Genomic DNA, 27286 nt, shown 5'->3' with positions numbered 1-27286 from the left:
GCCATCACTTTATGTGTTTGCGTTTTTTAATTCTTTAAACTTTGGGGCCTGTCACATCATTTTCACGTCTGTGTTTATCCATCCTAACTGCCTCAAATTTATTTCTTAGCTAGGTCTGAACCTGAACATAGCCTCGGCTGCTATAAAGATCATCCCCCTGCAGTCTCATGCCTCGAAGTTCGGCCTGCCAGAACCCTGGCATGATTCACCAGCTTGTCCCCATAGTCTAGGGACTTGTAGAGGTTCAGGTTTAAGGTGGCTTGCGGCAGTGGTGTTTTCCTGCTCTTGCTGATTAGTGTCTCCTCACCTTCATCATCTGTCCCCACACCAGTGCCCTGGGTTCCATCCCACCCTCAAGGTTCACCAGGCAGATTCCAGACCTCATGCATATGCAGTCTTGGTGTGGGAAGCCGGGCTAATTGAGTCCCCTTTGATTAGAAGTAAGGAAGGGGCAGGGGTGATAGCTCAGTCAGTTGTGTTTGCTGCTGTGACAAACCCCATGACCAAAAGCAACTTAGGGAAGAAAGGATTTATTGCCCCACAGCTTGTAGCTCATTGTGAAGGAAAGTCAGTGCAGGAACCTGACCACAGGAGCTGAGGGACTTCCTCAGGAAGGATGCTGCTTACTGGCTTGCTTCTCCTTGACTCTCCGAGCCTGCTTTCTTGTCTCACCCAAGATAGAAGGATACAGGTGCTCAGAGAAGGCACCACCCACAATAGGCTGGCCCTCCCACATCAGTCACTGAGAAAATACCCACAGACTTGCCTAAAGGCCGTAGGATAGAGGTATTTTCTCTTTTGAGGTTCCCTCTTCCCAGGTAACTCCAGCTGGTGTCAGGTAGACAGAAAAACTAAACAGCAATATGAGGATCTAAACTCAGTCCTCAGCACCCACATATAAAGAAGCTGGGCATGGCAATACAGGCTTGTAATCGCTGTATACTTGGGAAGTGCAGACAGGCAGATCTCTGGAGCTTGCTGGCCAACCAGACCAAACGAATTGGCAAGGTCCAGGTTCAGTGTGAGACCCTATCTCAAAAACTAAGGTGGAGAGCAGTGGAAAAAGATACCCACTGGCCACTTCTGTCCCTTACCTGCACATGCACCCAAACACATGCACACACACACACACACACACACACACACACACGCACACACGCACACACGCGCGCACACACAAAGAAAGAACAGGGACCACACTTCATTTTCCAGTAAAACATCTCAGAGTTAAGGCCCTGTCCTGTGAAGGACTTGGCTGCCTTGGGTAATCCACAGAGCCTGCTGAAACTTTGTTTTAGTATTGTTATCATTATGAGTTGTGTCTGCCAAACACAGGCCTGGCACTTGGCAACCACTTGCTTGCTTGCCATTCCTGCTTGAAAGTCAGACTCCAGAGCATCCAATAAGCAGTGTACAAAAGAGAGAGAGAGAGAGAGAGAGAGAGAGAGAGAGAACAAAAACTTGTGCCCACTAATAACCCTCTGTTCTTACCTCGTGGGAAGTAATGACCTGAAGTGAGCGAAGATGGGTTCTCTGTGGAGATGGCACACCTGGGACATTGCAGCAGTCTGGCACTCCATGGGGTCACCATACATGAACAGGCACACAGTTCCCATGAGGTATTACATTTTCATGAGGATAGGAAATTCAAGGAAAATATAAATGGCTTCGGTTGCCTCTGCAGGGAGGGAGTAACCTATGAAGTCTTTCCATCTCACTAGGGCTTTCAGAGCTTTTAAAAGTGAGACTGCAGAGTCAGCCTGCCAGTTCGTTGTCTGTGACGTGAGGGGTGCTGACCTCTGGTGGCAGACATGTCAAAGTGACAGGTTCAGAAGGTTTGTCTGTGCTTTCTGAACTCTCACCTTCTCTGAGTTTATAGGCAAGGGATAGATTGATTCTTGACCACAAGAATAATTAAGATTGTATGAAATATCTGTAGTAAAAACTTTCCTGCCTACCTTTCCCCATATCTAACACATTTTCCCATGTTTTAGTACATCAAAAGTCAGGTTCTAACATATCTTAATGTTGTCCTAGGCTTAAGAAGGTACGGGGGTTGTCCTGTAGACTGTGCTTCTGAGGGGGTCTACCCCCCAGAAGTTCCTAGGATGATATTTTAATCCCCGTGTAACAGGGAAAGGTAATGGATCTTTAAGAGACGGACACATCTTTAGAAGGGATTAGTGTTGGTCTCCCAGGTATAGATCCTTTCTCTCTAGGCTGGAAAGGATCAAGCCAGTCTGGCTTTCTCTCTATCCACAGAGCCACTCCCTCTTGTACTAAGCCATGTGGTGCTTTCCCCGTTACCACACAGCCAGCAGGACACTAAGCACACAGGAACGCATGAGCCAAGTAAGTATCTGTACTGTGCTCAAAGCATGGTATTCTGTCCAAGTAGCAAAAAACAGACTAAGACAGACAGACAGGAAAAAGTTGTGTTGCCTAAAAGGGAAAAATAAAATCCCTGACTGGTTTAAACAGGAAAGTGTATAGAGTGTTTGGATCACAAAAAGTAAGACTTATCACCAGGCTTTGCAAGTGCGTGGACCTAACTAGAAAGTCAACAGGAACCAAGGTAGCATCTCCCATCACTTTGCTAGGGACTCGTGAACTTCCCTCCAGAAGACTGTCTTGCTACCTTCTGGGCCTGGTGGTCCAGACCCCGTCACCGCCCAAGGGAAACTCCATCCCACTCACCAGAGTCTTGGGCCTGTGGTTTGCCCTTTGTGGCTTCCAGCTTCACCTGTCATCTATAAGGAGGAACAGTGTTGCTTGTCCAGCGGCAGCATCACTGGAAAAATTGGAAGCATTTTTAATGTTGTCTTCTCCTAGATTCTTTTGATAATCACTGGTATTTATTGTGGCACTGTGCTGAGTCTCACATGACCCTAAGGCACATAGCATTACCACCCCTACCCCTGTGTCACAGAAGAGGAAACCAAGAAGGGAAGTAGTGAAGGGCCCTCTCTAAGATGGCATGCCACATTCCAGAGACGTGTGGTACTCACCTAGAGTCAAGCCCATATTGGAGGCCTATGTGAGGTTGTCTTCCTTTCAGAAAACCCTCTTACCATGGTCGCCGCTGCCTTATACTTTACCCCAATTCTGCCCTGCGTCCAAGCTTGCCAAGGTTAGCAGAAACTTATCTTCCCCAAATCCAGTGGACAGCAGCCAGCCCTCATCCATCCTCCTCTCAACCTTGTGGTCCGCACTGTGCTCTCTTCTCAAAGCTCATCCTTAATTTCTCCGACACAGCTGGAGAGGTGGCTTGGCCCCTGGTGGGCTCCTCACCATGGTTGCCTGTTGATACCCTCTGCAGCCAGTATAACATGGTATGACTCACAGCTCCGTGCAGTCACCCTTCCTTACTGAGTAGAAGAAACCAAATGCTCCTGGAGCTCCATCTGAGGCCTACGTACCTTCACACTTGTCCTCACCTAAGAGAGTGCTCACTCCTGGCTCTGACCAGTGTTCACACTGCCCAGCATTTGGTTTCCTTACCACAAAACTTTAGTGTCTAAGGATGTCCTGTACATCTCTCTGGTCAGGCCTCTGTCCTTTATGGGTGCCTAGCTATCAAGACCAGCCATGATCCCCATAGTCTTCTGGTCTTCCTGATACCTTCTCCTCCCTCCCTCTCCCTTTCCTTCTCCCTTCCCTCCTCCCCCCTTCCTCCTCCCCTCTTCCTCTTCCCCTTCCCCTTTCCTCCTCTCCCTCTTCCTTCCTCCCCCTTCCCTCCTCCCCCTCTTCCCTATCTCTTTCTGTCCTAGTTTGATAAAGAAGGAAGGGATGGAAAGAGGCAGAAGTGGACCCCAAGAACAAGTGAGGTTGGTCATGGAAAGCTTATGAAGAATTGAAGGAGGCAGAGCAAGCTGCAGAGATCAGCTTGTCTGGGGACCAAAAACAGCCTGTGGAGGAAAGGGTTTATTTTATCTTACAAATCCCGGGTGGCATGCCATCACTGAGTGAAGTCAGGGAAGGAACCTGGAGGCGGAGGCCTTGCTCCTCATGGGTTGCCTGCATTTTTATACAACCCAGGATCACCTGCCCAAGATTGATATCACCCATAGTGCACTGGGCCCTTCCACATCAATCGTTAATCAAGAAAATGTTTCACAGTCTTGCCTATAGGCCAGTCCGATGGAGGCATTTTCTCAGTTGAAGGTCCTCTCTTCCTACATGAATCAACTTGTGTCAAATTGACAAATCCAAGCCCTAGCCAGCACACTTTCTCTTTCTTCCTCTCCCCCACCCCCATCCTCTTTCAGTCTGCCAGCTGGGTTTGATAATGTCCCCACTCCTGTCTCACCTCTCAGGATTGCTTCCTAGGCCCTGTCTCTGTTCCTGCCAGTCCAGCCCTCTTCATCTGTCTGCTGAACTACAAGCTGATTTTCTGCAGCTTGCTCTGCCTCCTTCAATCCTGCCTAGCAGCTTCCCATAAGCACCCTCGCCAGTTCTTGGTGTCTGCTCCTGCCTCCTCCCGTCTTTCCTTCCCTCTTCTTTCTTGCATCATCCCTCCAGCCCTTCCAACCTTCTTTAAGATCCTTTGCCACCTCGAGCACACACCTGTGCACACACACACCCCAACTCCACCAGGTCCCTGTCTTCTCAATGGCTACTCATCCCCTCCCCCCCCACCCCCCCACCCACCCCCCCCCGTTCTCCTCTCCTTGCCAAGCCCTGCACACTTAACCTAATCTTTAAAGTGACCATAAGAGGCAGATAGCCTCATCATTTCCATTGCATAGAGGAAGAAAGTAAAAAGAAAAGAACAGGCTTGCAAGTCTGAGCCAGACAAGACTTCGCTGAGTATCTCCGTGTCTTCATGGGGTCACATGCATTTCTTTGTTATTAGATCTCAGGCTCCAAGAGACTTCATTTTCTATAAATGTTTGTTAGCTGATGTGGAGCTTTAGCCTGCACACTCGCACATAGCCTGGAGTACTTCAGCTGGTTGATTCTTGTGGGGTGGAGGGGAATGAGCTATTTGTGTTGAAAGCACTGTGCGGGTGAGGGAGAGCTGACTTTGGTAATGGTGAATGAAGTGCAGAAGTGAAGGAGAGTGGAAGGTACCAAGGCTCTCTGGGATGAGGACGCATCTCCACCCATCTGTGTAGTCCAAGCATGCTGTGTCCGGGGATGGGACAAGTCATAGGTAATCCAGGAGGTAGGACATACATGTAGCTTACTTGCAGAGTCTGTGTGAAGGAGGGTCTTCCAGATCTTTTCTTTGTGGGAATGAGGTGCGTTCTGCTAAGGGTAGAGAGAAGGAATCTGACCTATCTTTCATAATAAAGGAGAAAGCCATGGGAAGGGAGCTAATTTGGGGTCCTTTGGGCTGAGTTGTAGTTGTAGTCAGTCTGTCCAGGGAGCTGCTGCCTTCTCTCCGACTTAAGCTAGTTCCTGTAGATCTGAACTTCATGTCATATCACTTTGCGTCAAGCCACCCGGTTTGTTTCATTTCAGATTGATATTTTGGTCATTTATAAATAAGTTGCTAACAAGAACTTGCTAAAATGGGATATTTGAGGCTGGTGACAGAGCATAGCCCTCAGGAGACCCTGGGTTTGATCCCCAGTGCTGCATAAAATGGGCAAAATGGAGCATGCCTGTAATCCCAGCTCAGAGTTGGAGGCAGGGGAGTCAGGAAGTCCAGGTCCCCCTCTGAGACATAGTGTGTCCAGGTCCTGTGTCCAGGTCAGTCAACCTGAGCTACTTCAACTCTGTCTCAGAAAGGAGAAAGGAAAGAAAAGGAGATGGAGGGGATACTGCTGCTGCATCGATTACTGTTGTAGGATGTTTTCCCATCCATTGTGATCACCTCAAGATGCACATACACACACTGGGTGTCTCAGCTCTTGTGGCCTTTGGTCTTATTGGCGATCCTAGCTTTGAAGTCTGAACAGATGACCCACCCTTTTTTTAAATGCTTCTATAATTAGTGTCATAGTCACTAAGAGAATGAGTCAGACCAAGATGGGGGTCCTATTCTTCCTGTTTTAGTAGTTCTGGGACTTTAAGCAAAGTACTTAAAGCTTTGTTTTTCCATAGGTAGCTTGGCTATAACAGCACCAAGCCTCTGTGAGTATATGTGCATTGAGTAACATGACCACAGACAGCATGAGGGCGTGGTTGCTTCCATAAACAGTAGCTGTAATGACTGCCCTAAAGCAGGTTACAAAGCCCTTAAAGCCCATGCTTGGTGGATGTCTGTGGCTACTGCCCCTTTGCCAGCCTTGGTGAGCACGATTGTGTTTACCTTAGAGTACCCTGCAGAAAGATGACGTTATCATTCCCCAAATAAAGAGCCAGATGTGGCAGCGTAAGTCTGCCACCCCAGAACTCAAGGATGGAGGCAGTAGGAGTCACGTGTTCAGATCCAGTCTGAGCAGGATAATTTCAGGCAGCCTGAGTGAGAAGAGACTGTATCTCCAAAAAGCAAAAAGCAAAAGAAGAAATGATAATTGTTGAGGCTTCAGCTCCTTTGAAGTAGTCAGATACCGTGGTGGTTCCCACCGGTTCCCTGGCATACATAACATCTAAAATCCTCAGTCTTCCAGGTCGTGCTTTGTATGCTAATATTGATTGCTGTCTGGCTGTCTCTTGGTCATTTCAGGATGAGGCTAGTGACTGGGAACCATAGGGCAGAGTCAGAGGGTTGAGGGTTAGGACTTTTGAGAACCATTCCTAGCCTCTGGACAGGAAAAAGTGCCTAAGGTTGATCAGCAGTGGCCTGCGTTTCAATTAGTCATGCATACTAAATAGGCTTTCGTTAAAACCGTTAAAGACAGAGTCTAGAGAGCTTCTAGATAGCTGGATACATGGCGTCCATGAAATCTCAGTGCATCTGCCCAAACCCTCCTTATGACACCCCGTGTATGTCCTGATAAACCTTTAACTGTTGCCCTCAAGAAAACTGATGGATCCCAAGGAGAGAGTCCCAGGAACCTTCCTTCATTTATTTATAGCCAATCAATCAGCCATAGGGTTCAGAGGCGGATTTGCACCTGGGATGGCAGGGATGTGGGCAGACCTGGGATCTGAGCCGTACACCTATGGATCCCATATCACCCTGGGTGGAGTCAGAACTGAACTGATTAGAGGATCCAGCAGTGGGGTCCTGTAGGCACCGTGCTCAGTGGGCAGGGAGTGCCATACACTTGGTCTCAGGATTCTGTGTCAATTGTGGAGGTAAGAGAAGAGGAGAGGAAAGAGGGGGAAGGAGGGTAGATGGTAGGAGATTGGGAGGGGAGAGAAGAGAAGGAAAGGAAAGAGAAATGGGACAGGAGAGGTGGCAGGAGAGGTACTGCAGTTCCCTATAGGTTCAGTCCCCCTGAGCCTGCACTCCCTTCTATTCTGTCTCCCACTCAGCTTGAGGCCCCCAAGCCCCTTGAGTCTTTTAAACAGACTGGCAGGTGTCATTCCAGGCCTGTGAACTGATGACGCGTCCATGGCTGGTGCCTTGCTGAGATGGTTCTGTGCATGGCCTTTATACCCTATAACTTGAAATAGTATCTCCTGACAGAAGCCTCTCTGGCCATTAAGAACAGTGGCATGCCATGGCGGAGATAGCCCGTGGATCTATAATGGGAGCTTCAGCTGCTAGCCCCAACAGTGTATGTAATTATGGACCTACACTGGAATTCTGGGAAATGGTACTGCTTCCAGAACGAGGTAGCCTTTCATCATAGTCTAACTGCAGAATGCTAGTGGTGTTTTCTGATCATCTTGAATTCACCTTCACTGGTTGACAGAATTGATCTCTCACCCTCTGGTGGTTTGCTGAATTGATTCTTTCATCTTTCTTCCCACCTAAAATCTGCTGAAATAAGATCTCATAGAAAAGTAGTCCTTCACAGTAAAGATGAAGGCTTATTCTTGGAGAAAGCAATAACATGAATAAACCTTTGTCAGGTCTGTTCAAGAGAAGAGTGAAACCACAAAATGTCAGAAATTAGAGAGCTTTCTTAACTATCAACAGATTCTCAAAAGTAATATACAGGAAAGAAAAGTTGGACAGGGCTGAAGTTAAGAGTGCTTGTGGCTTGGTGCATATCTTTAATGCCAGCACGTGGGAGGCAGAGGCAGACTGATCTCTGCGACTTGTTCTATGGCTTTCCCTGTACAATAGAGGCATGGTACTCGGCTCTGGGCACCGGAAAGGAAGGATGGGTATTCTGTGAGGCCTGATTTGTCCATAAGTCAGAGCCAGAAAAGGCAGCAGTTAGAGGAAAGCAGAGAATCTAGCATACATGTAAGGCACAGGCAGAACTGTGCAAGCATAAGAAATCTACGCAGTGGAAAGCCCGGTGCGCTCAAGCCAGGCACAGGCAAGGATCCCTAAGTATATCAAGACATACACTGAGGAGTCTATAGCAACACAGGAGTCTCCCATCATCTCAGGAAAGGCCGAGAGAGCTGACCAGGGTTCCCTTTCAAGATCCCTAATACAGTAGAGATTGGAGGAAGCTGTGTTGTTGCTGGCAACAACTGCTAGGTGGGCCCTGGTCCTCATGTCAACCTGTTGCTTACTGTGACCTGACTGTGGTCCTTACTTGCTTTAGTTTAGTGTCTGGGTTCTGTATCCTGGGAAGAAGGGGGTGTTGCTGGGTGGTCTCAGTAAACAGGGTGCATAGAATTTGAGGAATGACATTTAAGTTGTCCTCAGACTTCCATAAAGGTGTGTACACAGGTATGTGAGTGAGCACCTGCATACACACACACAGACACACACACACACACACACACACAAAACCAAATCCAAAAAAAACTTGGGATAGAATAAAATACCAGTGGGATTCGTTCTGTTTTTAAGCCCTGAGGTTCTATTAATATCTAGCTTTGTCAATGACTATGTGCCCTGATGTGCTTTCTATTGCTGTGATAAGCACCATGACCAAAAGCAACCTGGGGAGAAAGGATTTATTTGGCCTACATATCCACATCACAGTCCATTATCAAGGGAAACAAAGGCAGGAACCTGGAGGCAGGAACTGATGCCTTTCTAGCTTCCTCATCCTGGCATGCTCAGTTTGCCTTCTTATACAACTCAGAACCACCTGCCCAGGGAAGCAACCCCCCACAGTGGCTGACCTCTCCCACATCAAATCTTGATTAATCATCAAATTAATCAAGAAAATGCCCTACAGACTTGTCTACAGTCCAGTCTGATAGGGGCATTTTCTCAGTTGAGTTCTCTAAGATTACCCAAGCTTAGACAGAAAAGAAAAAAAAAAAAACCTGATTCTATCTAAGCACATTGGACAATTTTGTAAGAGGCACAGGCCATCACTGCACTGATTTTCCCTTGCTCTATGACAGCCTGACCCCCAGCATGCCCTCACTCCTGCAGAGGATGAGGCCAGTGGTGGTGGACAGGATCTTGGGGAGAAGATGCATTCCTGGAGTAGAAGTCACCTGGGAGAGTCAGGTAGTCAGATAAAAAAGCTAAAAAAGCCAGCCAGGCTGCTGCAGGGCGTCTCAGTTTGACCTCTATGACATTTTGGGATATGTGCTGCCATGTGTTTGGGCATACACAGCCTCTACTCACCAGATGCTAGGAGAGCCTGCAAGCTGTACCCCCCACCTGCAGCAGAACCCTCTCAGGTTTCACCAGACATCCCCCCCCTGGGGGGGGCGGGTTGGCAAGCACTTGCCAAGGCTGGAAGGAAACTGGGACTCCAGTTTGCCACGGGTTTCCCCCACAGATACCTGCTCATCTGTGTACCCCTTTTATTCCCTTTAATTGTGGGGCCTACATGAAGTCCTTTCTTCTCTCGCCCTGTGCTGCAAGGCCCACAAGACATATATACACTTTGATTTTCTATTCTTCTTTCTGCCTTGAATCTCTGTGTAAATGTTAAATAATCCCACCCACAGTCAGTCACCATGCCTGGGTCCCATCTAGAACGGCAGAAAAGCTAGCTTCCCACTAATAGCGTCATGTTACTCTGGAGAAAGTTATTTGAGCCACCAGGCCTCAGTGTCTTCATCTGAAGAGTCGGGTAGTAACTTTCCTTTCCTTATGGACTTAGTGTCAGCTTAGGGGTTAATGCCGCTGGTGCTGAGAGCAGAATGGCCACAGCATGGTTACTGTGTGTCAGGGTTGTTACTTACGTCATGGTATTTAGCTACTCTGTGCTGTTATTCTTGGAAACATCTTCATGCTCCTTATTGCTGTTTCAAATAGTAATGCCTGGCAGCAAATGTCAATTATTGTGGAAGATGCTGCAGGAAACGTTTCTCATCCTCAAGACTTGGAACCAATTGAGCCTCCAGATATCTGCACACTTCCCACTCGGTTCTTCTTCACCCTGCCCCTCCCGCCCCCAGGATTCTGACCTCACTTCCTGTCACAGTGTGGCCTCTACCCTCTAGACACCCTCTTCTCAGCTCCTCCTTCCATCTTAAGAATAAACGCAGAGGATGTCAGGGCTGGTGTGGCTCAGTAAGAGAGCATTCATTTGAGGCTCTGGGCTCCCTCCCCAGTGCTGACAGCAGTCAGTTCCTAGAGGTGTCTGTGGCCAGGCTGAGATCTGAGTTGAAAAACAACAGACAGCAAGAAAAACAGTGATACAGTGAGTTAACCCATCCATAGATAGGGTGTGAGCAGCCATCCCTCTGACTGGCACTTTGTTCAAGGGTGAGGCTGGGATACTCCACAGCCGTGGTGATGTCATATGACAGGCTGTCCAGGAAGGGAGACTGGACAGTAGTGTGTGCTGTCTGGCGCTTCACCCCTCCTGTGGTCTGTGTCTGAAGAGACTTGGAGGAGCTTACAGAGGGAAGGCTAGGTGTGGCCTTAGACCATCTTTTATTTCCCTGTTTTGATTGAGATCAACCATCTTACAGTTGCTGTATGCCTGTTCCCAAGAATGATAGGATAGCCAGGACCCGGGATAGGATAGAACAGGCTTCCTGGGACCTCAGCCTTACTCGTGTCTGACCGCTCCCGGCCTTAGACCAATGGTCCCTGACAAATGCTGCCCAGTTGGTAGTTATTAGTTGTATTAGTTATTTTCTCTTTGCTGTGGCAGAAGCAAGTCAAATGAAGAAAGGTGTACTGCCTTCATAGTTTAAGGGGACACTATCCATTGTGGCGTTAGGAATGAGGAGGATGGGTATGTTGCATCCTGGGTCAGGAAGCAGAGAGGGATGAAGGCTAGTGCATGGCTCCCTCTGTCCTCCTTATGCAGTCTCAGCTCCCAGCCCATGGCCTGCTGCTGCCCACATGCAGGGTGGGTGTTCCCTCCTAGGTTAACCAGATCTGGCTAATCCCTGTGGACATGCCCAGATGTTTGTCCACTCCGACATTCTAGATCCTGTCCACTGGCAGAGTTACCTGTCACAGTAGTGAATTAATCAGTAGGCATTATCTCTTGCACAAGACACTCTGGAGCCCATTTCTGAGTCATGTCTCCTGGACCGTCCTGCATTTAAGGTTGATGAATGTTCACTAGGAAGCCATTTTCCCTTAGCCCTCATTCTGGTGTCTGCCGTTCTGAGCATCTCTTCATGCCTCTGCTTGACTAACGCAGGACAGTGACTGTCCTCTTTATCTTCATATTACTGAGACCAAAAAGATGAAGCAGTGTACACGGTTTTTTACAATTTCTTTCTAAATTAAAGTTTCGTGGAAATGGGTTTGGGGAAAATATTAATAATTTACAATACAGTGAGTGCCACTGGGACTTGGATTTGTCTAGTCAGCTGTGTTCAGAATTTTTAGAATATATAGAACACATAGTGTGCTGGTGAGATGGCTCGGTAGGTAAGAGGGCTTACTATCCAAACATGAGGGCCTGAGCTCAGGTCCCCAGCACCCACACAACAGGCCAGGCATGACTACATGCTTGTAACCCCTGACTAGGAGGCGGAGACAGGCAGATCTGGCCTAGCTGTAATGGAGAGCTTTGGGTTCAGTAAGATACCCCATGTCAAGGCAGTGAGGCAGATAAGCAGAGCCACAAAACACTCTACATTCTCCTGTGGCTTCCATTTGCACACCAGTGAACACCTATACACGCGCGCGCGCGCACACACACACACACACACACACACAAATGATAATTAGATAGACAAACAGGATAAACATTTTAAATGATTTCTGCAATCTTAATTCCATGTTTCCTACCAGAATTAGAAAATAGCTTCAGTATAAAGTAAACTTACAATTTACTAAGCTTTAGAACACTGGCATGTTTTTAAAAAAAAAAAAAACCACAGGGATGTTTCCGTATGGTCATTATTTCAGTGTTGCCCCCCCCACCCCCTAATCTTTCTCTCTAATAAACTAATTTTATAAAGGCATGTACTATGAAGAAAGTGTATTTACTTCTCATTATGTCTAGCTTCCCCATCCATCTTTGTGGCAGGGTCCACCCGTGCCATGGTGTTTATGTAGAGGTCAGGACAAGGTGTAGGAGGCCAGCTTTTGGGTGCTGGAAGCTTTTGCCTGTGTCTGACAGAATGAGCAGAGGACCAGATCTCCACTTGCCCCTGTCACACATGATCTATGCGTTTTCAGTGGCCAGTGGTGACTCATGTCCAACACGCACGGGAACTTGCTGAGTGCCGGATGTAAAGAAGAGTGAGCCATGCTTGCGGCTCTGTACGGTTTCCAGGCAGGAAGACCCAGGCCTATAAATGTAGAGGGCTTGTGAGGGCTTCGGGGCAGCTGCTCATAAAGCTAATGAACGTGTCCGAACGGCAGCAGTTTAGTCCATTGCAAGATGTTGCGGGAGGAAGTGCTCTTTGAACTGATCTTTGAAGATGTGTTAGTGTCCTGAGGCCTCTGTAACCAATCTTCAGTGAACAACAGAAACTTATTCTCCCACAGTTTTGAAGGCCACAAGTCTGATGATGTCAGTTACAGCAGCCCTAAAGGCTGGAGGAGAATTTCCCAGGCGCACCCCTCTTTGTCTAGCTCTTTGTGCCCCCCTCTTCTTTTTCTGCCCCCCCACCCCCACCATCTATGCTTTTGCGGATTGCTAATAGTCCTTGGTGTCCAGCACTTCTCTCTTTTACGGGGACATGTCGTTTGTCCTGAGTCCAGAATGGTCTGATCCCAAGCCCCTTGTCTTGTGTAAGGGTCTGACATCTGAGAATCCCTGACTACAAAACCAAAACATTTGCATCCGGGTGTTTTAAGTGGCCATTCTGGGAGCAGGGTGTCACTGTTCAGCCCACTACTGAAAGGATCCAGTAGCCCACCAACAAGAGCACCTGCAAGGCGGTGGTGGCACACGCCTTTAATCCCAGCACTTGGGAGGCAGAGGCAGGCAGATTTCTGAATTAGACATTACATCTTGCAGACTTATTAACCTTTATTTTACATCACACTGTAGAGGACCTTCTGGTCTGCCTTTTGGCAGCTCCCTTGGACAGCACTACTGGGCTAACATACAATTCAGAGAGGCGATAACCTATCTCCACTTGGGGGACCAGATCCTCAAGGACCAGTCTGAGTGCCCCCTAACAGTAATGAGCAAGATACAGAAGTGAAAGGGGGCATGGTGTTCCACAGGAAAGGGAGAGACCTTGGGGCTCAGACCCAGAAGGGCCGGAAGTCTAGACTTCTTTGTCTCTTTCTGAGCAAGCTGCTTTGGGTGGGGTGGGTTCTTTGTTTAGGCTGAGTTAGGTTGTCTTTTGTTTTTGCTTTTTCTCTTTAACCTCAAATTACCTATTTTTCTCTGCTTTCAAATGCAATTTTGGATTTAACAATGATGTAAATGAAGGAGGTGGCTCCTCCTGACTGAGTTGTGAGCTGTCTCTCTGTTAGTGGTAGCCTGTTCTCCATCCACACCACTGGGCATTCAGCATTTGTCTTAACCTGGTTACCAGTTGCTTAATTTAGTCAATTTTTCATTTTTAAAAACATTATAGATCTTCCTCAACAGTCAGTCTACTCATGAGGAAGCTTCAGACTGACCCCAGCTGTGAGGCACACTGCAAAGATCATCACAAGCTGTCACAGCCAGAGGCAGCTGAGTGCAGTGTGGAATCCTGGGTAAGAACGTGTGACAGCAACCTGACATGACTGAACTAAGGAGATCTGAGCAGTGTGGACTTTGGTTAGTAGCCGGTTCATGCTCACCCTGGATTCATTATGTTAACACATACCATACAAATAAAAGGTGTTAACAGTGGGAGCATGGCTCCCTGTGACCCAGAGGTTTCATGAGATGTCTTTTCAGGGGAAATCAGTCCCCCCACCACCCCCCCACACACACCTGCTTTTGATCCAAGAAGCACAGAGTTCTAATAGGGTCTCATTCCCCGATTGGGTGACTGGAGGCTGCCGTGGAAGGGCAGACAGTCCTGGGAGGCAGGCAGGCAGAAGCAGAGCATACTCAGGGCTGTGTGAGACCAGACATGAGCTCCATGGCTCACACAGGTGTATGAGCAGAGAGTGTGTTCTGAGTGGCTAAAGCCAGCCTCTGAGCAACACTACATATGACAGATAAAACAGATACCTGTGAGTCCATATTGATGTTGGTACATTCATACGTGAACACACGTGAACAACTGTCCCCAAAAGACTTTCACCAAATTACGTAGATGCTCTGCCCTGAGGAAGGTGGGACTCAACTCCTCACCCGCTGAGTGGCCTCAGGAGACCACAGCACAGAAAGAGGAATGAGGATCCTGTGGAGGACATCCTCAGCCAGGTGACAGGATTGACAAGTCAGCAATATCTCCATTGTGTCCTTGATGTGAGATGAGAAAATACACCGAGTCAAGGTCATCAGAACCCCCAGATCATCTACCTGCCCTGCTTAGAGCTATCAAGGTTGTCAAGCAAAGGGGAAGCCCGAGTGGAGGGATGCACGCAGGCATGGTGATGATGGGCCGTCATGGCTGGGCTCCTAAACAAGAAAAAAAGCATGTGGGGAAAAAAAAATACAGAAATCCTAATGTTCTTCTTTCCTTTCTGTTTCTATGACGAACGCCATGGCCAGATCAACATAGGGAGGCTTTAAAGGGTTTATTTGCCTTACACTTCCAGACCACAATGCACCATTGAAGAAAGTCAGGAGAGAAACATAAAACAGGAACTGTGGAGGAAAACTGCTTACTGGCACACTCACAGGCTCATGCTTAGCTAGATTATATATATAATAATAATAAGTGTGCCAGATATATATATATATATATATATATATATATCTCCCCCAGAAGATGGTGCCGCCCACAGTGGACGGGGTTCCTCCTGCATCAATTAATAATCAAGACAACTTTTCTCAGACTATCCATAGCCCCATCTGGCGAGGCAGTTCTTAAATGGGGCTTTCCTGTCAAGTGACTCTAGGCTGTGTCAGGGGAGAGTTAAAACTAATGAGGACCCCCTGCACTCCCCAATAAGTGAAAGCTAATAATCCTGTGTCACGGTTGGTTTATTACTGTGCCAGGTGTGCTGGAGCAGCTGGATGGGTAATCTCAACATAGGGTAATCTACTCCTATGATTGGGAGGCACCTAGGAAATTGGTAAAGCGATCCAGGTTTTTCTTAGGTCATTTCCAAAGAGAATGAACTGAGGAGAAAAGTTTTACCCTGGACATTGTGGCCCACAGCACAGGTTTGCTCTCTGGCTGCCGGGAGTTAAAATGCTATACTCGGCATGGGTACACGGCCTCACAAAACACACAGCAGCCTTCCGTGAACCATAATCTCCAGAACTGAGCCAGAATGCATGCTTGGTCCTTTCAGTTATTTCTGTTCAGTACACAAGGCTGGAGAGTTGCCTTGGAAATAGTGAGCTCTGACTGCTCTGCTACAGGACCCTGGTTCAGACCCCTGCACCCGCACAAGGCCACACACAACTACCTGTAACTTCAGCTGCAGTGATTCAACACCCTCTTCTCTTTGGGTGCAAAGGCACTGCATTTGGACACATTCACATAAGTCTAAGTAACTAAGATTGGCGGTCAGCACCAGAACAGCTGGACCGTTGTTCACTGTCCTGACTCTGTGGTTCATAAGGCTTTGGAACAAAGATGTAGGGAATGCATAAATATTGATGATGAAGGAGGGATGTAGGGAATATGTAACTGTTGATGATCCAGGCTGGGAGACTCTGGAGCTTAGCAAGCTATTGTGCTAGGTCCTTAGAAGGTGCCAGACTGCCAGTCGGAACTGGATTCAGGACCATTCATGTTACATGTTACCTGTGGCATAGGGATTGCTCACTGCCTCTAACAAAATTTATAATCAAAATTTGACTAAAACCGGAATAGAGAGATCTAAGTGACTTTTAGTCTACCCAGAAGAGACGTTGTCAAAGGTTGGTTCACGGAGTGTGGTTCAAGCTACTTTGCAGCTTACAGGCATCCGTGGTTGAGTGTGCCTTGAGTCTGGAAAGAGACTGGGCTTGGACTTTTAAGCAGTTAATTTGAGCCTTTTAGAGGCCAAGGGTGGAATGTTAGGATGTAACTGTGGGCTTTTCCACCTTTGCCCCCAAATTCTCTGAAATAAAGAGACTTCTTATACGTGAATAAATGTGCAGGCCAATAGCTTTGGTTCATTTCTGCTAGCTCATAACTCAGTTATCCCGTTTAAACTAGTTTAAGGCATGCCATGTGGCTGGTTACCTCTCCTTCAGTTTCATGTAACCGTCTTTCTCAGCTTTCCTCCCTCTCTCCTGACTCTATCCAGAAATCTCTCTTGATACCAGAACTTCCACCTCCCTATTTCCTGCCTAAGCTAATTGGCCAACAGCGTGTTATTGAAAGCCGATGCTTCTATACATTGCACAAGAGATTCTTTCTCCAGAGGGGTATTTAGGTGTCAAGTTGTCAAAAGATGGACTTGGGATAACTCATCTTAGTGTAATTTTATTTATTGCGTGTGCATGAGGTAGAGCGAGGATCATGTAACGTTTGCATATGTGCACTTGGTTCTCTTCTCCCGCCTTTATGTGGGTTCCAGGCATTAAACTCAGGTCATCCAGCTGTGGTGTAAAGTCCCTGCCTGTTGAGCCACCTCACAGGCCCTGTGATTGTCAACCTTGTCAACTTCAGTAGCCATGAAGCACCTAAGTTAATGTAGCACACCTCTGAGTGTGTGTGAGCATTTCTACAGAGGATTAGCCAAGAGGGTAGACGTGTTCTGAATGTAAAAAGCCAGTGGAAGAAAGAAAGAAGGGCCAGCAGAGAGATGGCTCAGTGGTTAGGAGTGCTTACTGCTCTTCCAGAGGACCCCAGCTCAGGTGCTAGTGTCCACAACTGCTTGTATCCAACTCTAGGAGATCTGGTGCCCTCTTCTGGCTTTTGTGGGCACCTGCACTCGTATGGCATACATTCAATATAGACACACATGCAAATATTTTTAATCAAGGGGAATTCAAGACAGTTATACTCAAAATATGTTTAACACAAAATTTACCAATTTTTAAATTCAAGTTTGAATAATGCTGCTACAAAGGTTTTTCAGATTTTTATTTTAGATATTGAGAGAAATACAGACATCTACAGTGTGCACAGTTCTTATGAAAAGCCTGTTTTGTCTGCTTGGCTCTGTTGGGGATGCTGGCACTCAAATGCATATGAAGCAAACACTGCACTCCTGATTTACACTCTAACCCAAAAGGCTACATTTTAGTTGAATCAGAATGTCTTGTAAAGTGTACTTGGGGTTATATTTTAATGTTGCTGGTGTCTGTCTTGATTTCATTCATCTGAATTCTGATTGAGCAAGCAACTGATAACTTGGGTACTGGATAAATATAGTCAACTGAACTGATGTTGCCCACAGAACAGCTTATGAAGAACCTAGCGCTATCAGTGATGGCAGAATTGGATCAGAACCTCCCTGGCTTCTATTCTAGCACTTTTCAGAGTTGCTGTTCTTCTTGGCCAGGACCCCATTTCTCTGGTAGATAAATATTTCAAGAAAAGATAGCAACACACCGACTTCAGTTCCACCCACTTACCCAGGAACTGAGCCGTCACAAGTTCCCAGCTTTCATAAGTGACACCTTGTCCTCTGCAGTGTGCTTGATAGTGTGAGGACTGCAGTCACAGTCTGTATTGTTCCCTGTGAAGTGTCACAGCCTCCACCCCTGACTCACTGGGAGCTGTGGGGCACAAATGGCAGGGGGTTTGTGTAACCCTTGTTCTCATGTTTTACCATCTCTGCCCACAGGCATTTGGTAGTTATGCTTCAGGGCAGAAAAACTACAGGTAACCCCCAGGAATAGCCCCTGACCCCAGAGGGCAGGGATGCTGTCTCCTGCTGGAAGACAGTTCTGGACCCAAGGTCTTGGAGCATCCCCCTTTATTCCAGTTACATCAAACTGTGACCTGCTCATGGGAGCAGCCTTGTTTTTGAGTTTATTGTTTTTATTTTTTGAGTTTATTGTTTTGGTTTTTCTCTATTCTCGTGTCTCACTCACCCCTTGGTCTTAAGAGTCAGCTTTGGAAAGAACCTACACTAAGCCACATGCAGTAGGTATTTGTGAGCTGAACAAATTAATTACTTGAGTAAGAGTCTGATAATTAAAAGAAACTGCCCAGGAAGGAAAATAGACTTTAGAATGAAAGTAGAGTTAGAATCAGTGTTAACAAGATAGAAAGTGAAACTTGATAAGAAAAATAGACCTAGTGCCTTCAGGGGAAGGCAGTGAGACTTCCTGCCTGTCCACAAGCATTTGGTAGTCAAGTGTATCCTCACAGATAGTCTTTGGAGAGGGGCTGGGGGTCCTTTTCGATTTGTAGGCCTTTCTCCCACACCTCCACCTTCCATCTTAATATGCCAGCTAGGACTTTCAAAACAATCCCTAAATAGCAGGAGTAGCTACCCTCTTCCCATCAAGTCATTAGCAGTGGGTCTTTGGAACACAGCTTCTGTCCACTGAGATGAGAGCAGTTTATTGTAACCCACTGCCTTTTCTTTTTTGCAGAAGACTCAGAAAGTGGTGTTTATATGCGATTCATGAGGTCACACAAGTGTTATGACATCGTTCCAACCAGTTCAAAGCTTGTTGTCTTCGACACTACGTTGCAAGTGAGTATACCTAGCTTCTGATAGCTTGTTGTGGGTGGCTGTGTGCATGGTAATTCAGTCCAGCAACGGCAGCAGGCCTTTCCTGAGCTCTTCTGTGGATCAGGCCTGGGCTGAGGTTTTGTCTATATCCCCATGGTAACCTCATAAGGAACTCACTATTGCTGAGTGAATTCTACAACACAGATACTGGATTTTAGTTTAATATAAATCAAAGCTAAATCCACAGACTCCAGGTAGATAAGGTGTGAAACTTGAACCCAGGTCTGTCTGCTTCAGTTGGCGCCTAAGCTTAAGTGTACTAACCTGCCCTGCCTCCCTCACTGGGACCTGATTGTCTCTCTTGGTTATTCAGTAAATATATGGTTAATATAAAAAAAAAATGTTGATGTGGATATTTCTTGAAAAAGAACTTTATTGGGTTTTTTCCACCAGAAAATTTGAACCTAATCATTTTGCTATTAAAATTATGCACAAATATGAATGCACACAGACGTGCCACATCACCAGATGAGATTGCCTTCACTTGTGTTCCAATAAGTAGATACTAAGCCAAGAACTTGTGGGCAAATGGCTTATGAAGGGTATATTCTGGGAGTGGGTGGGGACCCTAAAGGTATGGAAAGAGAGACAGCACCCCAGAAGCCAGCAAGGGTGTGATTTCAACAATAGCCTGTGGGGGGCAGCCTCACCCTAAGCCCCAGTGGAACTCTGGGCACCAGAGAGTCTCAGACTCACTGTTCTGTGTGCAGAGCTTACCTGGGAGAGGCCTCCGGCTCCTCCAGCTCTACCCAGCAGCTGTCCCCTCCCACCACTGCCTTTGTTCCACTTGTCACACTTGAGAGGAAACGCCAGGCCCTCAGAGCCCTTCTTCCTGCCTTTTGTCCTAGAGAGAGAGAGAGAGAGAGAGAGAGAGAGAGAGAGACCAACAACACAAAAGTGGCTTTTGCTTAATTGCATTTCCAACTGTTTTTTGTAAATTTATGGAAATACAGTTGATTTTGTAAATGGGCCTTAAGACCTGTGAGCTAGCAGATTCTCATTGAACCAAGGAGCCTTTAGGTGACCCTCAGGTGATTCTCAGGGTACCCTTAGGGAACCCTCAGGGTCCTACTAAGCCCCCAAGCTTTTCTGATCCTCTGACATAGGACAGAAAGCAAATATACAGTTACCTAGGGAAGGTGAATCTTACAAAGTTATTCTAAATGTCTCTACAGCAGTTGCTACCAATTTCAGGGGAAAAAAAAAAAACAGACATTCTGAGTCGCTGAAGTCAACTGCTGAAGTCAACTACACCCTCACCGAGCCTCCCCCAGTCTTCCTCTCAGAAGCAGCCGCTCTTGACCCTTCACATTTAAATAAACAGCCACAAGTACCAGTCCTCTGTTTATCTAGATTTTATTGTGCCCTGGGGTTGACTCTCTTTGGATTTAAGAATTTAGCCGGGCTGAGTAACATATGAAGAAAGCAGTGTTTCCCAGATGCCCAAGGTCAACCATGTCTTGTCACTTGTACAGTTAATGAAAGCCATGTGCACATCCCATCCCAGAATCATGGATCTCGTGAGTCTGAGCTTGGAAGGAGCTGATTTATGCACAAGGAGACAGGGCATGTTGGCATTGGGTAGAGCAGAGGGAAAGATGTGCTTGAAACTTTGAAGACTAACTGCCTCAGTGCTCCTGGGCACACCCCTGAGAGCTAAGAGAACAGCAAGCAGGGACCAAAGAGGCAGAACAGCCTGAAGGCTTATACCTAGAGCCTGTGCAGTGATTGGCTTAGCAGTGGAAACATCATGGAATACAGTAATGTGGCCATTAAGAAGGAAAGAAGCCAGGGCACAGCTTTAATCCCAGCACTTGGGAGGCAGAGGCAGGCAGATTTCCGAGTTTGGTCTCCAAGCATGGTCTACAGAGTGAGTTCCAGGACAGCCAGAGTTACACAGAGAAACCCTGTCTCAAAAGAAAAAAAAAAAAGAGGAGAAGAAAAGAGAGCAAGGTGTAGTGGCACATGCCTGCAGTCCCAGCACTTGTGAGATGGAGGCAGGAGGATTAAGAGCTCAAGGCCATCCTCAGCTATGTGGTAAATTAGAGGCCAGCTTGGGCTACTTGGAGAAGAGGAGAAAGGAAGAAGTTTACTAAGAAATGAGGTTCAATTCAGTTGGGTTCAGTTTGCCTTGGATTTTCAAGGGGGGTGTAGACAGCACTGGGCAGCAGGAGCGATGAGAGTGTCACCTGGAACAGGAAGAGCATCTGCACAAGGCTTTTCACAGGAGCTGCATGGTTAATTGTTGAGTCTTTGCTGTGTCCAGCAGTGAGCCAGGAATGGTTTCTCAAATGGAAATAATCGTCTTAGGGGAAGGCATGGTTATGTCGGGATGTTTTTCTGCTGTGGATTTTTTTTTTTTTTAATGTTTTTTTCAAGACAGGGTTTCTCTGTGTAGCCCTGGCTGTCCTGGAACTCACTCTGTAGACCAGGCTGGCCTGCCTCTGCCTCCCAAGTGCCGGGATTACAGGCGTGCGCCACCACCGCCCTGCCTGGTATGGAGGTTTTATTGATGGACACTTTGTGCCACTGTCCAAGCATTGACCTTGCCGTGTCATAGGCTCAGTAGAAGAGTAACTGGGCTTGCTACACAGGCTAAAATCCTGCTGAAAATCGTATTTAAAGACCCTCGGGGCCGGGCGGTGGTGGCGCACACCTTTAATCCCAGCACTTGGGAGGCAGAGGCAGGTGGATTTCTGAGTTCGAGGCCAGCCTGGTCTACAGAGTTAGTTCCAGGACAGCCAGGACTACACAGAGAAACCCTGTCTTGAAAAACCAAAAAAAAAAAAAAAAGACCCTCGGTACAAGTATCACAGTAGTGCACATAAAAGTATACCTGCAGCCTCCAGAAGACCCACTCAGAGTCTTGTGGTGGCAGCTAGTGTCATCAAACTCGGCACATCCCCCAGGGATGCTCTGCACATGGGACTTGCTAACCTGGTAGCCAGAAATTCCAGAAGTTTCCTGTTCAACTCCTCCAATAGCATCTCACATACTGAAGTCAGCAAGCCCCTGGAGAGCTTCCTGGGGTGTTAGGAGCAGCCCCAGGGCCAGAGGAGACAGCCACAGTTGAGTCTGCAGCTCTACTCTATAAGTTTAGCGATTCAAGCTCAAGCTGACTCGCCACCCATTGCCTGATACCAGAACCCCGCTCTGACTAGAGGACTGGATGTCCAGGTCCTCATGTCCCTCTCTTTGCAAGTCCCTTGGGGAGGACACCAAGCACAGAGCACTGTATGCGAGAGTGAAATGGCCCAGCCCAGTGCTTCAGGTGAGCCGGCCCACACTGGAAACAGCTGGAGGACAGCATCCTTGTATTTGATGGCTCAAGTCAGGCTTTTGGCCACAACCGATAAATAGCTAAAATAAAACGAGAAAGTTAGATCTGTTTCATTCCTGGGACACTAAGCAGTTAGCTACCATCAGAGATTCCTGTGGGGGCGAGCCATTCTCATCCTCACTGCTTCCTGGTTGCCCTTGATGGGTACCTGCACCTGCCTTGGCTTGACTCCTGCCTTGGCCGTCTGCCGTCTGCTGCCCAGAATACTGTTCCCATGATAACCAGCAAGGCTGTTCTAGGCGCTGTCTGCTGCTGTGTGCTTGGCCCATGGAACATAGTGTCATGGCTGCCCCCCAGTTAAGGCACATGGCACTTGCACTTCTTCTGCAGCTCAAAGATGGTGTGACCTCTGGCCTTGCATGCAGGCTGCCTTTGAGGAATCAGCCAGAGTTCCTGTCTTCATGGTCCTGCAGGAGTGGCAGCATCACAGCTTCATTTAACATGCCCTAACATGCCCTGAGCTTAGGCAGCCATTGGACATGTCCTAAACGTAGTCAGGCAGCCATTGAACAGCTAGAGCTTCTTCTAGCTACACAGGCAAAACAGTGATTGGGCAATTTCTGGGAAGTCCACCTATAGACCTATAGCTATCTGCCCCACAGTTAAATTCTGAGTGTTAAATTCCTTTTTGGCCTGTTCCCACATATCCTTTCCAGGTTTGTGCAGGCGTAAGATAGTGAGATGTTACAGTTCGCTCTGTACGTAAGCTGTTTCCCGCTATAGGACATGGCGAAACCTGTCCCCAGCAAGAAGGCGGCAAGGCTGGCTGGGGTTGACTTAAGAGTGAGTGGTCTGTGTTATGTTCACCCAAGAAAGCTTGTCACAGGGTTCCAAGCCAGGCATGAGAGGCTGAGAGTAAGGCCAAGATTCCGGAATGTGGTGGTCAGAGCTATATATCCCAGCACTTAGAAGACAGAGGCAGGAGAATTGCTGCAAGTCCAGTCCAGCCTGGTCTACATACTGTGTTCTTGGCCACCCAGGGCTACATAGCAAGACTATCTAAGAAAAAAAGTTAAATAGATATACACAGATGTATATGTGTACATGTCATCAAAAGTAAAATGGAAGGCTATGACGAGAAGAGAGGTGTTCGTTATCACTTTAAGATGGAAGTTAAGATGCACAAGGGAAGTTGGGTGTTCAGTCAATCAGTCTCAAGGCAAGAGGGAAAGGAAGAACTGGTCCCCTCACTCATGAGCGGCCAGTCCCTGGTGTGGCCTGAGAAACTGGAACCCTTCTGCCGTGCTTCTGCTTTCGTTGCCAAGGCCAATGGTCAGGAGCTGGGGAGGGTGACGTAATTAATGATTAGAAGAAGAACATCTAGAGATTATGGAATGTTGTCTCTCTGAACAAAACTGAGTCTAATTTCTCAGATGAATCGCATCCTGATACAGTAAGAGATGGTAGACATTACCAGGCTGTCTGTGGTGGTGGAGGAGCTTTGGAGAACAGATCTGATACTGAAGAAAGGAAAAAGAGGGTAGACCTGCAGCAGCATAAACGGAGCCTCTCATGCGTTCATTGCACGCCCATGTGCACGAAGACAAACACACGTACAGGAAACCCACTCCCAAAAATAATCCAGCAGGGGCACCCTGTAGTACAAATAGCAGGATGGGTTTGTGGTTCTTAATACAAGCTTAAGGACTGTCTTAGTCAGGGTCAGTCTTGCTGCAATGAGACACCGTAACCAGAAGCAACTTGGGAGGAAGCGGGTAATTGATTATGCTCACAATTCCATAGTCACCATTCATCACTGAAAGCAGTGAGAGCAGGAACTCCCGTAAGCAGGAGCCTGGAGGCAGGAGGAGGGGCAGAAGCTGTGGTACATCACGGTGAGGACAGGTGGTGGAGGAGGCCTGGTCACCCATGGTGGTGGAAGGCAGAGACAGAAGATAAAGGGAAGGGCCAGGAGGGGAGAACTACCCAGAATCCTAAAACCCAGAAGAGGCGGAGGCAGAAGGATCACAAGTTCCAGACCAGCTTAGGCTACACAGGGAGACCCTATTTCAAAAGAGACCTTACTTCCTTCCACCTAGGCATCTGAGGACCATTCTCCGGTCCACACGACAGCAGCAGCTCTGAATAATGTTTTAATGTTTCATTTGCATATCTTGAATTATTAATGAATACAGAGTGATTTCCTTGTTTGCATATGCTATTTAGAGGATTGTTTTCAGCCTTGAGCTTTCAGCTTGTAATAAATGGAGTGTGACACCTTACAGTATCCCTGAGGGTGAGTGTTACAGTTACAAAGTGCCACATGTGAACAGCGCCTGCATTGTCACAGCCCCTGAGTTCATGGTTTGTCTGTAATGCTGTAAAGTTACCCCTATAACTGTATGCCTGCCTTTCTCATCTTTGTGGGGGACTGAAAAGTGTTATTTGTTGTGATTTTTAATATAATGATCAATTATCATTGCAAACAATTCATTATAACTGTTTCATGTAAATTACCTATCACACATGGGAAAAATTAGGCTATTTAATTATTTTGAATGATTTTAATTATAGAAAATTTGTATATACAAGAATATTTAGTTACAGCAAAGAAAAAAGTGAAGTTAGTTACCTTTTGGTTTCAAAAATATAATCCCCACGCCCTCTACCAGGTGTGGCCAACCTGCAGCCCATAGGCTACATACAGCTTAGAGTATGTCCCTTTAAGCATGGCTGAACACAAAATCTTAAACTTACTTCAAGTCTTTTGAGGACTGGGAGATGTCTCCATGCTCAAACCATTTGCCACAAGTGTGAGGACCTGAGTTCCAATCCCCAGGGCCCAGGTAAAAAGCTGACCTTGGTAGCATATATCTGTAATCTGTTGTTCCTATAGTGATGTGGGGGCCACAGACAGGAGGATCTGTGGAAACCTGTCAGTCAGCCAGCTAGGCTGGTGTACACAGTATCCAGCAACAAAGAAGACACACACCCCACCCCACCCCACCCCACCCCCCAAGTGCGCGTGCACGAGTGCTCCGGTCCCAAACCAAGGTGGAAGACAAGGACCAACACCTGAAGTTGTCCTCTGACCTCCCTCCACACATGTGCCCACACTCCTGCATGCCGACAAGCACGCACGCAAAGGAAAATAATGAGTTTGAAGTTTTTGTGATTTTTTTTTTTTGTAACTTGATCGCAGTGCTCTAGACGAACTTTCCAAAGATGACAGTGTCATGTTACAATGTCAAAGGTCAGACACATCTAAATACCTTTAAGTAGCTACATAAAAACATTTTGCTAACACGTGTTATTTGTAGCCCACTGTACTGGCTAGTTTTGTGTGTCAGTTTGACACAAGCTGGAGTTATCACAGACAAAGGAGCCTCCCTTGAGGAAATGCCTTCATGAGATCCAGCTGTAAGGCATTTTCTCAATTAGTGATCAAGGGGGGAGAGCCCATTGTGGGTGGTGCCATCCCTGGACTGGTAGTCTTGGGTTCTATAAGAAAGCAAGCTGAGCAACCAGCGGAAGCAAGCCATGAAGTAGCATTCCTCCATGGCCTCTGCATCAGCTCCTGCTTCCTACCCTGTGTGAGTTCCAGTCCTGACTTCCTTTAGTGATGAACAGCAATGTTGAAGTGTAAGCTGAATAAACCCTTTCCTCCCCAACTTGCTTCTTGGTCCTGATGTTTGTGCAGGAATAGAAACCCTGACGAAGACACCTACCAAACTTACACCACTTAACATCAGTAATTACTAATAAGATTCTGTTGAAACCTTAATTGAGAGTGTTTTCCTCCTGAAATGTGGACTTTAAAAGGATGTTTTGTTTCTGGTTTCTCTCCAGGTCAAAAAGGCCTTTTTCGCCTTGGTAGCCAACGGAGTTCGCGCAGCCCCGCTGTGGGAAAGCAAAAAGCAGAGCTTTGTAGGTTAGTATCCCGTGGCTGGGGAAGGCTGTCTGGGAAGGCCCTTCTTTCCCAGCAGAGCAGAGGGTTCCAGGATTCCATCCCTGCAGGTTCAGCCTCGTAGGCATTCTCCAAAGTTCTGAGTTGAAGAACTTTCTGGCTTTTGCATACTGAACCAGACCAAACCACTAGTGGATTTAAGACAGTGTTGTGAGCTTATTCCAGTCTTTTCTGCTTTCAGGTGGGTTGGGGGCGGGGGTCGCTCCACCACTTTAGCAGTTTCTGAGCGCACAGAACAAAATCACCACAAGTGTGGTCAGATGAGCTCAAGGCACTTGCTCTTGTGTGCAGGCTCTGCTCATCGCCTTGCAAATGACAGCAAGCGTCAGAATGTGAATGTAATCAGTGTCTGCTGAATCATTAAGCTGTCAGAAATGCTGGGTAAGCCCTGGATACGGTGGTACATGCCTGTTATCCCAGCACTTGGGATACAGAGGCAGGAGGATTGCAAGTTCCCACCTAAGCTACAGCAAGACCTTGTCTGTAATAGCCAAGAACTAGGGGTGTTGTCCAGTGTTGTGGGGCTTACTTAGGATGTGTTTGACCTTAGTACTGAAAGGGGAGAAAGATATGTAAGCCCTGTCACATTTGGCCAGAGTCAGTGACCTAACTGTATTGTTGCTGTGCTCTCAGAACGCTAGTTTGAAATTAACTACTGAAGTCGGTTCTCCCTCTAGACTAGAATGTTCTTACAGAAAACATCTCTTTTTTTCCAACCTCACAATTCTAGTTTTCAGCACATAATAGGCCTGCAATGGGTGGTGGCTCTTTGCTAATCCCAATGTGTTCAGAACATTTCTCAGGAAACAGGCCAGGTGTCCCAGTGTCTCCATCGCACTTCAGCAGCGGATGTTAGCATGTGGGAACATGTGCCCTTTTAATACGCTAGACTGAGCCTGACATCTTTGGGTTGCATTTTGCAAGGTTTTCTAGTAAATGTTGAAGGTTCACTTGCCACTGGAAGCTTTCCTTCTGCATGTCATTTTGTCTGTCTTTT

The 27286-nt window shown here is 47.1% G+C and overlaps 1 protein-coding gene across 5 annotated transcripts in view; it reads left to right on the top strand.

The window, feature by feature from the left end:
* The window catches only part of Prkag2 (protein kinase AMP-activated non-catalytic subunit gamma 2), a 245056-nt gene that overhangs the window by 203105 nt on the left and 14665 nt on the right, over positions 1 to 27286 (top strand). For all 5 annotated transcript variants that reach the window (XM_034519331.2, XM_076913253.1, XM_076913257.1 and 2 more), the window contains 2 exons: positions 18900 to 19003; positions 26172 to 26253. In XM_034519331.2, coding sequence (XP_034375222.1) covers positions 18900 to 19003; positions 26172 to 26253 — 186 coding nt within the window. The remainder of the gene's footprint in view (positions 1 to 18899; positions 19004 to 26171; positions 26254 to 27286) is intronic.

Source organism: Arvicanthis niloticus, chromosome 15 (genome assembly GCF_011762505.2).
Source record: "Arvicanthis niloticus isolate mArvNil1 chromosome 15, mArvNil1.pat.X, whole genome shotgun sequence".
Lineage (NCBI taxonomy): Eukaryota > Metazoa > Chordata > Mammalia > Rodentia > Muridae > Arvicanthis > Arvicanthis niloticus.
Note: the sequence above shows the minus strand (reverse complement) of the source record. Positions and strands in the feature narration are given on the sequence as shown.